General features: G+C 34.2%; 2 protein-coding genes across 4 annotated transcripts in view; one reads left to right on the top strand and one right to left on the bottom strand.

Annotated features, from left to right (window-relative positions):
- Positions 1-775: 775 nt before the first annotated feature.
- Positions 776-15,428, top strand: LOC129801188 (protein Aatf). 3 transcript variants are annotated; one of them, XR_008751670.1, is made up of 4 exons: positions 1,020-2,248; positions 2,311-2,430; positions 11,633-11,790; positions 14,525-15,428. XR_008751670.1 is itself a non-coding variant. In XM_055845975.1 (3 exons), exons 1-2 carry the CDS (start codon positions 1,074-1,076, stop codon positions 2,420-2,422), a joined length of 1,287 nt encoding a protein of 428 aa, XP_055701950.1. In that variant the 5' UTR covers positions 776-1,073; the 3' UTR covers positions 2,423-2,430; positions 11,633-11,903. The 3 variants fall into 3 exon arrangements, 1 of the variants encoding a protein (XP_055701950.1); XR_008751669.1 differs by having other exon boundaries at positions 14,471-15,428; XM_055845975.1 differs by lacking the exon at positions 14,525-15,428 and having other exon boundaries at positions 776-2,248; positions 11,633-11,903.
- The window catches only part of LOC129801186 (cartilage oligomeric matrix protein), a 42,177-nt gene continuing 31,216 nt past the window's right edge, over positions 4,914-15,874 (bottom strand). The window contains exons 9-14 of the mRNA XM_055845973.1: positions 10,772-10,872; positions 6,805-7,522; positions 6,494-6,741; positions 6,300-6,438; positions 5,474-6,211; positions 4,914-5,408 (exon numbers count right to left, since the gene is read on the bottom strand). Of these exons, the coding sequence (XP_055701948.1) occupies positions 5,332-5,408; positions 5,474-6,211; positions 6,300-6,438; positions 6,494-6,741; positions 6,805-7,522; positions 10,772-10,872 (2,021 nt within the window). The 3' untranslated portion in view covers positions 4,914-5,331. The remainder of the gene's footprint in view (positions 5,409-5,473; positions 6,212-6,299; positions 6,439-6,493; positions 6,742-6,804; positions 7,523-10,771; positions 10,873-15,874) is intronic.

Genomic DNA, 15,874 nt, shown 5'->3' with positions numbered 1-15,874 from the left:
TCTCATTTCTCCTCTATTCACGCCCTCATCTGATCTTACAATCTCTTACATTCTTTTTTTTTCTTTGGAACAGATATGGTGTTCAAGAAACCGATGGACGTTCCCAAAGATACTGCTCCAGAATTTTCAAGAATGTTCTTGCACAAGGAGAATCAAGCAACAAGGTTCCTGACGTTACAACTCACAATAAAATCCTGCAAAAAGTATTTAAATGACAGTCCTCTACAACTTCCGAAGCTACCACTGCATCTCCCATAATCAACGAGTCTCGAGGGCGTTAAAGCAGCGATCTTATTCTAAAGCCTAATGTAATTCCCAAAGTTAAGTTGATTTTTTTTTTGTAATTCTTGTTTGTTTGTTTTTTGCAATTCATAAATAATTCATGAAATCCATGTCATTTTTTACGTAGCAGTCAATATAAAAAGGAATTAAATGATCAAATACTAAAGAAGTTACTTTTTAAATATAACACAATTATAATATTTAAATAAATAAATATTTTTTTACAGTGAATTCATGTTTTTTTTTAATAAAATTAAGAAAAAAATGGGCCAATGGAAAGTAGAAAAAAAATACCAGAATGGTAACAGCGCTGTTAGAAGTTAGAATTCTGTTAGGTAGTTCATCTATCATCCATCATGAGTGCTGCTTCTATGACATTTTCATGTTAAAGTTTGGTGATATTTGCTCCGCACATTAACAACTCCTGTTACTATTGCTGTTAACAACTAGCAGCTAGTTGTTAACACTGTGTTGGCCGGCCGGGTGATGAAATGCTGTGAGTTTATAAGAGGAAATATTTTTGCAAAAAAATGTTTTTTTCTCCATTAGCTACATAAAATGTCTCGTTTAATTTAAAATTAAGATTTAAAGGACCAATCTGGTAAATTTGAGCAAGAATTTGAATATTCTAAAGCAGAAATCAAGAATCAACAATTCCCAAGTAATTTGGACAAATCTCACAGCTTTCCACCCCAAGGATGGATTTGTCTAACAATTCTCCAGATCCAACTTAAATTTATTTATTGGGGTGTGAGTGTTTTTGTTTTCCTCTCCACGTGCTTGCAATAAAAATGTTAAAGAAAGCAAAAAATAAGTCAATTTCTGATGAAATTTCGAGTTTATTCACCAGAAAATCCCTCGCGGAGTCAGACAGTGATGGAGAGTTGAATTTAGCAGAATCAGTGGAGATTCAAGGAGAGAAACAAGTGGGAGACATCCATAAACAAAATGCACCTTTGCTTGAGGAAATCAGCTCCAGATACAAAGGAATCCCATCTTCCAGGGATATTGACAGTGATTCTTCAGGAGAAGAAGATGCAGAAGACAGTGAAGATGAAGAAGATGAGGAAGTGGAAGAGGAAGAAGATGTTTCTGAAGGTGAAAGCGCAGAAGATGATGAAAGTGGAAGTGAAAGTGTCCAGGAAATCTCTGGTGAGGCCGATGCAGGAGAAACTACTCCAAATAACATTAAATTAATCTCTCAGAAGTCCAAGGAGAGTGATGTCAAGGGACACTGCGTGAAAAATCAGCTGAAAATGTGGGAAAATCTTTTGGAGGTTAGAATACGTTCTCAGTCCCTGATGACACTTTCCAATCGCCTTCCCTTCCCGGATACGTTCCGGGTGTTGCAAGAGTCTTCAGAAGATTTCTCTTCTCTAGCCTCAGAGGTCCAGAACAATCTCGCAAATGTCCTAAATCAACTGATAGAAGCACAAAATACCCTTATTTCTGCCTTTCCGGACACAAGAGATTCCCTCAAACGAGGGCTTTACAGTAAAGCTTCCCTCTCGGAAAATGAAGATGATGATCTAGAAGCCACCCCGAAGAAGCCAAAGCTTGAATTCTCCTCAAATACCAGCTCAGAGTCCTTCAGAAAATTGTACAGGAATGTTATTGGGAAATGGACTGAGAAAACAAACTTGGGAAAATCTTCCGGAACCCCAATTGATCAAATTGACAAGGTGCTGTCCAGGAAAAGTGATCTTGTGGAGAACAGTAGGACTTGCAAAGGGAATTATAGCCTCTTCCGGGTGACTTCAGAAGAGATTTCAGAAGAATCTGGCAGGAAAAGTAGCCCTGAAGTTTACGATGATACTGATTTTTACCAAGAAATTCTCAGCGAGCTAATAGAGGCAAAATCTTCCCAGAACCTCGATGGAATCACTTCCAGTACTCTGCAGAAGAAAGCTAGAAACTCCACGAAAAAAATTGTAGACACTAAAGCTTCGAAAGGACGAAGGATAAGGTAAAATAATTTCACAGGAAAATCTCAGTAGGAGTAATCAGTAATTGAGGATTTTTGTTCAGGTACGTCGTTCACAAGAAAATGGTGAATTTTATGGCGCCGAATCCGTATTCTTCCTGGACCGATGAAGCTAAAGATGAGCTGTTCTCTTCAATCTTTGGGGCCAATCACTGAAACAGAAGGTAGGACAAAAATTCTAAACGTTTTCGTAATTTATTAGGAAAATAGTCGCAACGAATATTTAGTTTGGCTTTTGATGAAATCCTCAAGACAGAGTTGATAATGTCAATTTTTATAGATTTAAGATAAAGATTTTTTTTTAAGAAAATGATATGGTTTTCTCAATAGTGTTAATTTTTAAATTTTATCAACATTTTTTAATAGAAATATTTAATCTTAGTAGACTTTGCCCATTAATAATTTTATGCCACGCCCAAAGTCGGGATTGGATTCAAAGGAAGGCAAATTTTCTTCACTTAGATTTTTTTGTGTAAAACACTAAAACGACAAAAATTTATTTATATCCTTAAATGTTTCCTGTCCTTATTTTCAGTAAATAGTGACGAGATAAATAATAAAAATAAGGACTAATTCTCATATTTGGCCAGTAAATTAATTTAAATAATTTAGGATAATGCTTAATTTTCAAAATTTAAAACATATTTTTTATAGCAAGGTCTTTTAATATGCTTCATAAAGGTTGAAGCGAATCAACCAGAACAAAAAGAAAACGAATCAATTAAAATTATCTAAATTTGAAATAAATTAAAATTCTAACCTCAATGTCTTTACAGAACCACACTTATTATTTTTTTTAGGTTTCATATTTAACCTAGAAAACAAATATTTTTTTCTTATTGTTGAACTTGTGGACCGTATTTCTTATCGATATTCTATTAATGGAGATTAATTTTCTTATTATTAAAAGAATTTAAAATTGTATTTAACCTCAAAAAACCAGACAATTTCTGGCAAATAGAAGCTTCTATATTTTTAAAAGCAATTTTGAGAACTTCAGAGGTAAAATTGAGTAATCTTACACAGTTTTTATTTTAAAGCTGTATCAAGCTGAGAAGTTAAAAAAAAATCTAAGCTATAAATAAAATGGGATACGACTTAATGCAGAATCAAATACATGATTTCATTGACATTTCTTTCAAATTGATGTAAAAATCTAACAAATTGTGATCTTTGGTAGATGGGGAAATTTATTCAGGGAAAACAAATCAACTTTTTCCATAGCTTTCATCAGTGGCTGGACCGGAATCGTCATCTAGTTAACTGTATTACGTAGGTTTGTGTTTTACAATGGGTGTTCTTATCATTCGAATAATACTCCGGAACAGTTTTAAATTAGGATAACCTAACCATAGATCCATTACGAGACGGATTTGTTTATTTGATAAGGATATTGGTACAAAATTTGAGGTTATGATCGATGTATACTAAGAATCTCTACAGTCTGCGATAAATTTACTTCAGAATTGAACGTTTTGACATATTAATACTGTCTGGAGAACATAAAAGTTAGTTTTAAATCATCAGCGAAGTAATTCACGAATTTGTTTATGTTGAATTTGAAATATTAACCCTAACCTCAAAAGTTTAACCTTTCTTTTTCTACCGTTATATTTCAAAATTTTTTTTTTGATCCGGAGGATCCGGAAGATCAAAAAATATAAAAAGAAAAAATATTTTCATGTACGGTTTTGGCACCTTCACGGATTATTTGAATTTGTAGTGATCTCAGTGGCGCAATAGGCAAGAGCAAGACCGTTGGGTCTTTCACGGATAGATCCCCGGCTTGATTCACCCCAGTGTCAGTGTGCACCAAATGCTAACTGATTTCAATTCAGTTGAAAATATTTGTGTTTTCAGCTAAATTTTGCTAACCCTGAACGAAAAGTCTCAAGGCAGTGCCATTTCCATATAATTGGTTAGTACTTTTTCTTTGAGAACTGCTGACCGATCAGCATATTTTTGCTTTTTTAAAGCATATTTTTAAAGCAAATTGTGCTCGCTGGGACAGATGTGAGCATTGTGAGTTAGACTCCCTCCCAGTGCAGAGTGCATTTTCGAAAAAGCTCTCCTAAGATTCAGGGAATTCTGTAACGCTCTGGCAATGCCATATGACAAATTGGGTTCGAATCTTAGGAGAGCTTTTTCGAAAATGCGATTCTGTAGCCGTGACATTGCCATTTCAACTTACGTGGCATTGTCAGAAGTCACATATTTGAGATTTCTGGTAATTCAAATAGCAATGAATTTTGTTAAACAATCCACCAAGGCGTACTGTATTTTCATAAAATCATCAAGTAAAGGGATTTCATTAAAAATTCAATGAATTGTATTTTCGAACTCATATGATATGACAAAAAAAGGTCGAATGGCATTGTCAGGTTTCGAACTCTTGCGTGACAATGCCACGAAAATTACAGAATTCCCCTACGGATTACTGATAAAAAGTTGGACTTCAATTGGAATTTTAAAACATTTGGGAAAGAAATTCTATTTTCGAGGTAATGCCTATTAATAATTTTACTTCTAAAATTAATTTATTAGCCAAATAAGAGAATTATGCCATATGTCGATACACAAATTGATTACCTTCGCAAATTTAAAACATTTATGTTGTCTAAAAGAATAGGCATGACATTAATAAAACTTTGTGATTTTAACAAATTTCGAAGACTTTATTGTGTTCATTATGGCTTATTCGTTAACGAGTATTAAAAGTGGCGTGGCCTAAATTTTGAAGGATGAGGCCACGCAAACTACTTTCTTTAATTTCAATACTTGTTTTGGTGTTTTCATGGATTATTACAATTTTTCTTTAATATTTAAAATTCATAACGAAAATCGCCATACTCTCAGAAAGAGGCGTGACTTATAATGATGAATGGGTGAAGTTTACTAAGCAGGAAAAAAATTGATGTGTACAGCAAGGTCTCATTGAGTACAAGAGTCCTCAAGTAGTCCTTTAATCTCAATAGAAATTAATCTTAATGCCAATTATTTCGCATTTACAACTCTGTCTTAGGATTATGTTTTTTGAAGCACCCTGCATGAATCCTCCTGCAGCACTAATTTCTGTAATCCACATGCACTTCCTGCCTCAATCGTATAGGAAGTTCATTGTAGATTGTCTCTGGGATGTTATCTGTAAACATATTTAAATTAATGCTAAAAATCTAAGAGTTTGAGAGCATTCGCGAAAAATCCTACCATTGCATCTGTATACAAGATCTGACCAAATGATCATTTCTTGGGAGAAGCAAAATACTCCCAGACGTCCTCCCTTGAGTGTTGAATCAAAGACATTCCCTGAATCAGCCACCATTTCTTCTCCCTCGAAAATCCTCAAACGAATCAGACCAATCTTTGGACGATGAAGCAGGAGCCATCTATAGGCTGTTCTTTCCTTCCATCCCACATTCCTAGGATCCTTCCAAAGTAGTCTAACTTGATCCTTGGTGTCCCCTGTGTGCCAAAGACTGTTTCGTAGCATTTGTCCAGGTCCTGTTGTACTGTCTACAAGTTTAAGTTGGATTCCTGGTTCAGCTGAAGCTCGGAAGGGTGTAGCTTGCCAATAGGTCTGAATATTCTTCTTCCACATTACCGTGTAGAATTTGTGGTTGTTCTGGTAGCTGAAAATGAAACCTACGTAGTCATCGTCAATTTCTGTGTCGACAAAGAATGTGCCCTCGAAGTCTACTCCTCCAAACGAATCGTAACCAACAGCAAGTCCTGGATCGCTATTTTGAGTCTGAACAATCTCAGCTCCCTTGTTGTAGATCATCCAGTTGGGATCGATTTGAGAATCACCTTCAGGATCTAGGACAACCGTTTGGTAGGTTCGGAAGTCGGTTGAATAAATCTTTGAATTATTAGGGCAGTTATCCAGGTAATTAGGAACAGTATCTAAATCGTAATCATCTTCGCAAATATCTCCAATTCCGTCATCTGCAAAAAAAAAGATTTAAGTACAGGTAGTTACAGGGAATATAGGTTTTCAAGGGTTTCAATAAAGCTTGATTGTGGTAGATCTTACGGTTGTTATCTGTTTGATCGGGGTTATAAACCAACGGACAGTTATCCTTTTCATTTAGGATTCCATCATTGTCGATGTCATTGTCACACATATCTCCTCTTCCATCTCCATCAGTATCCAATTGGTCTGAGTTTGCGATCTGAAAAAATCAATTAGAATCAAGATCATTCCAAAATGTCTGAATCTTTATCCACCTTTGGGCAATTGTCTTGAGAATCCTGAATTCCATCACGATCTCGATCGATATCACTATCACAAGCGTCTCCTATCAGATCATTGTCTTGATCAGCTTGACTAGGATTTGGAATGAATGGGCAATTGTCGCAAACATCGCCAAATCCGTCTCCGTCAGAATCCAGCTGACGCTCATTGGCGATTAAGGGGCAGTTGTCGTGGCTGTTGAGCAATCCGTCGTTGTCGATATCATCATCACAAGCATTGCCTACAACAGAGAATCTCAAATTATCTTCAAAATCCGCTAATTCCGGATTTTTGCAACGCTTACCCAATCCGTCATTATCTGTATCCAGTTGATCGGGATTTCTGATTGTAGGGCAATTATCGCAAGCGTCTCCTTGTTTATCACCACCCCCGTATTCGGTATCCCTCTGATCTGGATTAGATACCAATGGACAATTATCAGGATTGTTCAAAATTCCATCGTTATCGGCATCTGGATCACAAACATCTCCTATTCCATCTCGATCGGCATCCTCTTGGCCTGAATTCGGTACAAAGATGCAGTTGTCCATGTGGCATCTAGGACTGGTACAATTCAGATTGTAGTCAGGCCATCCGTCCAAATCCTTATCTGGGGCACATTGAAAACCATCTCCTGCCCATCCCACGCGACATTTACACGTAAAGGAATATTCAGTTATTGCCCGACATACAGCATTTCGATCACAAATTGTTCCATCGGGACAGACTCCTTCAAGTGGAATACAGCCGTAGGTGGAGTTTAGGTGGAAGCCACGTGCACATTGGCAATGATAGGAACCTTCGGTGTTGATACAATGTGAATTTGGTGGACACTGAGCTGTCCCCGTTGAACACTCATCGATATCGTGACAGGTTTGACGGCGGAAGGAGTGCTCCCAGTGAGCTACTCGGACCCCTAGAGCATGGTGACCATGGTATCCAGGTGGACAGGGATCACAAGCGAAACCTGGTAGTAGATTTACGCAGCGGACTTTCGAGTCACAAGGTTGTCGCAGGTCACACTGAAGTGAAAAAAAATCAAGGACTTACTAAAAGTTCTCTATAAATTTTGAGTATCATAGATAGGGCTGACTTAGCACTTCGAGGGTGACTTTGCACTCTTGCTTTTCGTAAGCTTTTCTTACGAAAAGAAGACCATTTATTAAATTTTAAAACCTTCAACTAGGTCTTTGTACTTAAATTTAGAAGACATATTCTCTACAACTACATGCTTCACATGGTCCCAAGCTTTATAATGGCTAAATTTTTCCTATGTTTTTGAATAAATTTGACTAATTGCACCTATATTTTAACAACTAGGGAAAAGTGTCCTCTTTTTATAATATATTGCGGAGTCACATTTATTCCGAAACATAGGAAAAATTCAGTCATTATGAAGCTTGGAGCCCTGCAAAGCATACGTTCCCCTATCTGATTTATCTGATCGAAGTAGATACGAATTATAGTGTCTCCAAATTCTTATTAAATTATTTTATTGTTAAAACAAGCCGCGGCTTTAGAAAAATGACAGAGTTTGAAATTCCGAAACAAGACTTCCTCACATTATTAAAACAAAAGGAAAATTCATTTTGTTGTAGAGAGCATATCAGGAAAAAGACGTTTCCTACCCACTTTTAAAATTATTTGTTTTTGTTTTCTTATAAGAAATCAGATTTTGAAATAATTATGCTAATCTGATTTTTTTTTTGATATTACCATGCGTGCCCATTAAACTGTTATCAGATCTATAGAGACCAAAAAGTTAGAGATAGCGTCCTCAGATTGTTGAAAGGACCTCCCATAAGTTACTATGGGATTGTTTAGGGTAACCTTAATATTTTCGCCACTTTTGTTAGTCTTCCAAAGGTCTCGTAAATTTTTTTTTTAAAAAAATGGTTCCCAAGGTCCAGTCAAGTTTCTCTTAATAACGTATCTGATGATTTTCTCTGATTTTTTTTAAAGAGATTGTCCAGGCGAATTTACAATGAGATGAATATTTTTCAGAGCCAAATATTATCAAACACATTTATAAGGTCTCTTGGGGCGTATTTCGCAGCAAATTGAGATATATTTTTGGACATATGGTTTGAGACGTATGGGGAACCCGAAAATTCTGTATTGATTTTAAAATTTTTTCAATCTGGTAGTTCTAATTTTACCGAAAAAATTAATGACTAAGAGCGCAAATGAAAGCTCACACAAAACAATACATCGTCCTGAACTTCGTGAGACTAAGGGCCTCGACAGACCTGAGGATTAGCCGAGAAACGGCTTAGCGTAATTGTATTCAAAGTAATGATTAAACTACATTTCCATAATTTTCCACTAAGCCGTCTCTCGGTTTAAGTCGTAAGTGTGTCTAGGTCGTAAACATGCAGACGAAAAGCCAGTTTCTATAACATATAACCTCAATTACCCGACATCCGATTAACCGATTTTGATGATTGCAGCGACATATAGAGGACATTTATATTCGTGGTAATCAAAATCCCGAACGATCAATATCCTGAAGAGGTCGAAATCGCACAGAGGTAGGTTAATGTATGGAATGATTTTTCAAAACACGGAAAATTTTTCTTTGTCTCCAACAAGCGTGGATGCAATCAAGGGTAGCTATGAGACTGGATATTGGATTACGGAATTTTGGCGTTCGGGATTTTGACTTTTGGGATTTTGACCAAGAACCATTTATCTAGATTTCGTACATTACTTCATTTTTTCTCAAGCTAGCATTTCAATTTTCCGAAAGGATCAATTTAAAACTTACCCTAATTTTCAAATTTAACTCGACCATGCTCTAGACACCGACTTAAGCCGAGAGACGGCTTAACGTAATGCGTGTCAAAGAAAAATTTTCCCTATCAAAAAAAGGATCTCACATGTGAACCACAGTAATATTATGAAAAAAACAAGTATGTTTTTGGAAAGATGTATTGAAATTTTTCTGGGATTTTGGTTTTTTTTTAATCGAATGACTTCTCGCCAAATTCTCGCACCTTCTTCTTAATTCCCTTCATTAAGGACTTGACAAACCCGTCTCCACGGTATCGGACGGCTTTCTTCCACTTAATCTCGAAATCCAGCAAGTTTTAGGCTGTCTGACCCGTCTTCCTGACATTTGTCGTCAAAATTCCCCAGTATTTCTTAATCTTCTGGAGTGCAGGACGAGTTAAACATCTTTCCCATAGCCTTGGAATCTCTTTAAAAGATGATCGTTGAGGTTCCACGACCTTGTTTTAGCACTTTGACGCTATTTGTTGGTCCGATGGGAAGCAGAATGGGCTTTGTAGGTTATCAAACCATTCCTCTTCTTATTTTTATGGACCAAACTCGAATGTATTCCCAGCTTTTTGGTAACAGCTCGCTCAGAAAGATTGAGTTGATTCTCGAAAAGCTCAAGAACTCTCTTTTCTATCCTCTTATTCTGAGTCCCAGGCTTTCGGCTACTTCCTCTTGGATTCTGAGCAACAATCTTGAATACCTTGAACCGAATTATAATCTTCCAGACAGTGGAGCCGGAACACTTCCCTGTCGTGATTTAAGTATAATGCTCAACGCACGATAACTTTTGTTTTGTAAACACGTTTTCGACATTTCAATGAGAGTGAGTGAGATTAGATCTAGTCATCTCGCTCATTCTCATAGAAAATTTCGAAAACATACAAACAAAAGTTATTGTGCGTTAGTCATAACTCGCATTTGGATTTTTGTGATTATTGTCAACTTTTAATCTTCGCATGCTGTCAATCTTTTAGCAATTACTCAGTCAAAAATCAATATTTTTTAACAGGGATTTCTCCAAAAGAAAGGTGATTAAATTCTCTTCAAACGACATCAAAATAAATCCAAAGCCTACTGTGACTCATGTAAATTCATGTCAAGCGTTGGGAAAAATTTTCATCGACACTCTTTAATTATAATTGAAATAATGATCAGATTACATTTCCATCAGATTATAACTAAGCCGTCTCTCGGCTTAAACTGAGAAACGACTTAGTTAGTGAGAAACTGCTGGAAATTTAGTCAAATCATTATTTTGATTATAAAAACGTTAAACCATCTCTCGGATTAAGTCGTGAGGGTGTTTAGGTCTAGGGTATTATTTCATGCAAAACTGAGTTTTTCAGTTTTTTTTTTTCAAAAATTGCAAAGAAAATATTTTTAAATGTTCGAATTGATATCTCAATCCCAATATTAATAGATTATTTAGGATATTTTCTTCACATCAATTTTAGTTAAGATATTTCTGTTAAAAATTGCCTTGATCTTACCTCGTCAATGTCAAAGCAGTAAGTTCCATTCCCAGATGTTCCATGTGGACATGATCCGCATCTGAAGAAAGGATAAACGTCCGAAGGATAGCACCTGACGCCTAAAATGTCACAAATATTCTTTAACATCCAGCGAAAATTCCCACATAAAACATAATTTTTTTGTGATGATTAAGAAAGAAAAAGCCTTAAAATGTCTTAGCTTCTGGTTTATTGTGTTTCTCTCTTCACAAAAATTAAAAAAAAATTTACAGTAATATCTCAAAATTATAATGAACTTTTCTTTTTTGTACTTAAGCTTCTGGTGAGTTTATTATGATATTTTTTTTATAAAGTCATTTCTGTGTGGTTGATGGCATTAATATTGGGGCTTACTATAATCTCAAATGGCGATTATCATATACATTATAACTTTTCTTTTTCTAACATCTCTAGGAGAGAATGACAAAAAAAACGACATCAAAAGCAAAATGCCTCAATTGATTGTACAAACTAATAATTTAATTTTATTGTGTAAATATTTAATCATTTAACTTATTTGATAAGTCATTAGCTGCTTTTGCCTTCTTCTTTTTCTTTTGTACAAAAAAAAACAAAAATTTGTGATGTGTCAAAAGTTTCTTTTTCTGAGGGAGATTTTGGATAAAGAGACATTCCATTTGCCCTCCCACATGCCTTGCATTTATGCTTTTTTTATATTTCGGTTTTGTGCTTTGTGCTTTTTTTTTAAAGTGTTGGATTAAAGGTGATAAAGTGTGCTTTCTTTTAAGTACTGTCAATTTCTTCTTTTGTACACATTCCGATAGAAGATGTATTTTTGTTTTTCTTCTATTTCTCTTTCTTTTTAATTCTTATTGATAGTGTATCTGCGCAATTTGAAGGAGGAAAGGTGTTTGTGTGGAAATTTGTAAAGCAAGAAGGAGACTTCATCAAGTTGTCGTTACCACAGAAGTTCGAACATGATGTTCATGTTTTCTCTTCAATAACCAACCGGATGAGTAAGCTGAAAAAGAATAATAGTAAGAAAATATGTTTATTGTTGTTCCTTTCCATTTAATATCAAAAAAGATCTACAGGGTTATTTATGGAGTTTTGTAATTGAATTAAATAAATTGAAATAAGTTCTTAATAATTTTTTTATTTAAATGAAGTAAAACAATTTACTCTAAAATTGATTTGAATAAGAATAACTTTAACATGTGATATTGTGGGTAATAAATCGTAATCAATATAAAACTAAAATTTTCAAATACGGATCAACAATAAATTTTTATTACAACTAAAATAGAAATTAAAAAAAAAATGAGTGAGGAAAAGAAAATAGACGAAAAAGCGGTACTGGTTTAAAACCGATTTAAGCCGGTAACGAAATCATCTTGAAACCAACCCAAAATGATGTATTAAATCTAAATTCAATTTTATTTGAAAATTTCACGAAGTCGAAATTCGGATCCCTTTCTTTCTCACATGTTTTGAATATGTCTATTTCATTCTCTCGCACTCTTCTTCTTCTCTTAAACATCACTCCAAATTCAATTTAGCTCAATCGAATTTGGTATGCGAAAGAATGAGATAGTCATATGCAAAACATGTGAGAAAGAAAGTGTTTCGAATTTTGATTTCATGAAATTTTCCTGATCTAAAAGATGCGCCGGAGCCTTTAGGTCTTCGGCACACCTTTTAGCTCGGTATGATTTCATGAAATCAAATTTTGTGTCTCTTTTTCTCTCAGAAGATTGCGTAAGTCTATCCCACTCTTTCGGTCACAAAATTGGACTAAACTAAATTTAATTTGTGTGATGTTTGAAAAAAGAAGAAGAGTACAAAAAAGTAGGATAGACATATGCAAATCTTTTAAGAAAGAAAGATATTTGAATTTTGACTTTATGAAATTTTCCTGATCTAAAAGGTGTGCCAGAGCTATTATGGCTTCGACAGTCCTTCTAGATCGGAAAAATTTCATAAAGTCAAAATTCACATTCCTTTCTTTCTTAAAAGTTTAGCATATGTCTATCCTACTCTTTCGCGCTGTTCTTCTTCTCCTTTTGAATATCACACCAAATTAAATTTAGTACTGTCCAATTTGGAGTCAGAAAAAGTGAGATAGACTTTCGCAAAACTTTGAGAAAGAAAGGGACGCGAATTTTGATTTCATGAAATTATACTGAGCTAAAAGGTGTGCCAGAGGCATTATGTCTCCGGCACGACTTTTAGAACGGTAAAATTTCATAAAATTGAAATTCGCGTCCCTTTCTTTTTCACAAGATTTATATAAGTCTATCAAAGTCTTTCAGACTCCAAATTGGACTGAACTTAATTTAATTTGATGTGATATTCAAAAGAATAACAGTAGGATAGACCTCTGCAAAACTTTTAAGAGCGAAAGGATTGTGAATTTTGACTGTATGAAATTCACAAAAGTTTTGCTTACATCTATCCCAATTTTTTAGGCTTTTCCTCTTCTTTTGAACATCACACCAAACTAGTTCTACTTCAATTGAATTTCGAGTTTGAAAGACTGGTATAGATATATGCAAAACATTTGAGAAATGAATGCTAATTTTGATTTCATGAAATTTTCCCGATCTAAAAGCTGTGCCGGAGACTTTATACTTCTAGTACAGCTTTTAGATTTAAATCAAAAAAAATTTAATGAAATCAAAATTCATGAGCCTTTCTTTCTCAAATATTTTGCATATGTCTATCCCATTCTTTCGTACTAAAATTTGGAATGAACTAAATTCAAATTGTTGTGATGTTCAAGAAAAAGAAGAAAAGACTGCAAAAGAGTAGCGTAGCCGTATACAACACGTTTGAGAAAGAGAGAGATGCAAATTTTGATTTCTTGAAACTCTCCTGATCTAAAATGAGTCGGTTCCATTATTCTTTATCCATCAAAATCCTAACTGACTTGGTGGGTATCTCAAAGACGTTTAACTTAATACAATTTTAATCGAATTAAGTGAAAAATACGTATTTCAGAAGGATTTGAAATTTTATTTGCAAAAATTAATTAAAGAAATTGATTGGAGTACTTCTGAAGAATCCAAAAATTTAAGAAAATAGCATTTCAATATATTCCAAGGGCCTTTAATAGAAGAGGATAAAAAAGGTTAAAGGAAGGATAAAAAAAACATGTTTATAAGGAATATACGTTAATGAAGAGCGATCATTGAAAACCCGAAATTTAATAACTCAAAAAACAAAAAAAATCATTCTTTAAAAAATAATATTCTGCTCAAATTCAAGCAGAAAACATTTCGACCTTTTATAATTTATCAAGGAATCATTATTATACCAAAACTTTGAAATTCTGAGGTTTCAATAGAAATATGTTACGGTATTTGTTCGGTTTTCCATTTTCCTAAATAATATCGACGCCTTAGATGTTAAACTGTAAAATAAATTGACTTGGGGTTTTTTACTAATAGCTAGACTTTACTATTTCATATTTTCTAAATTGAAGATTGAAGATTGTAGCTCGTAGCTAATGCATAGAAATATTATATTTGAATTTGAGATATTAAAGTGAAAAAATAAATCATTAATAAATAATTAAAAATTATTTTCTTTAAATAATGGTTTTTGGAGAAACAAATTTTTAAATATTGCTTTCTATAAATTTTTTTTTTAATTATTTGGTTACAAACTTCATAAATAACCTTGCAGTAAGAACTAAGTACTTTAAATGTAATTTAGGAAGATTCAATAGTGAATGGGAAGAAAAATTGTGAGAAAAGTTTTTTTTTTGAGAAAAATATGTAGATATTTTTGGAGTAAAAGAATTTAGGAAAAAAGTGTATAATGTAATTTATATATGAGAGAAGTTGAAACTCTTGACACATCTTCTTAACAATTGATTAATTTTTTTTATTTGTACACATGAATATACCACACGAGATGATGAAAAAATAAATAAATAAATAAAAAAGTTCATGGAGAAAAAATGCCATTGAAAAAAATTTATGACTTCTTAAAAATGCTGGACACAATTGATTCTTTTGACTCTCATCCATGCCGTATTTCCGTGTAAGAGATGTTACAGAGAGAGGTGTAAGAAAAAAATGCCACAGGAATTTATGGGTTAGGAACATACTCAGACTTTCCATCTAAGTTTTTAACGCAAGTAAAGTGTCTCTTGAGACACTTTGCATCTTGACTTTTTTCTTTAAATGTTAAAGTGTGAACAAAGTTGAAGAAAAAATTGCAAGATCGCCATTTGAGCTTTTAAAATGTCTCACACAGTTGGACTTGTATAAATAATATGGAGGAAATTGAAGAAGCAAGAAGCTCTTGTGAAGTGTGATATTAATCCGCGTGATTCGGCGCTCAGCATGGTTAAGAGAGTCGGATAGTCATCAGTGGCACATTAGTGTCTATCTCTTGAGTTGTGTGATGGTTGGATTAAGTGGTTAATATGACAAATGCAGATAACTCAATTTCATATTCTCAACTTCATAAATGGAGAATACTAAAACTGGGCTGTTTGTGGGACATTTTTGATGTTATAAAGTCGTGTGTTATGAGATTACATGATATTTTAATAATTTCAGAAAGTTAATTTGCAAACCATGCACTGTAAATTCGATATTTTATCGATACGATAGATTTTGCATATTGATGTGGTATAATCGTATAGAAGGAGGGTAGCCATTCGTGTGAAAATCTATTTTACTAAACTCTCTTAAAGGTCTCTAATATATTCATTGATCAGAGCAAAATGTTTTAGAAAATGTAATTTCTGTTTAAATTGAGAAACATTATTTAATAAAGCAGCACAAGATTCTAAAGAGGAACTAGGCTTTCTAGCAAGCGAGATATTTAGAAGGTTTTTAAAAGAGGAATGAATTTGGCGGTATCGTGCCTTATGGGACTAATTTCAGTGAGTATCCCAGCAGAAATTTGAACCCGGGACACTTACATCATTGAGCGAGCACTGTTATCAATTCCTTGCGAGCTCTGAACCTTAAAAAATTGTCTTATGATATTTTTCCAAGTGGAACATTCCGTCAATTTCTGTCCATGGCATTGCAGCATTCCTTCTAGCAGTTTTACAAGATGCCGTGAGGAACTTACGTCTTAAACAAGTGTGATACATTTTTA

This window comes from Phlebotomus papatasi, chromosome 2, assembly GCF_024763615.1.
Source record: "Phlebotomus papatasi isolate M1 chromosome 2, Ppap_2.1, whole genome shotgun sequence".
NCBI classification, from domain to species: domain Eukaryota; kingdom Metazoa; phylum Arthropoda; class Insecta; order Diptera; family Psychodidae; genus Phlebotomus; species Phlebotomus papatasi.
Note: the sequence above shows the minus strand (reverse complement) of the source record. Positions and strands in the feature narration are given on the sequence as shown.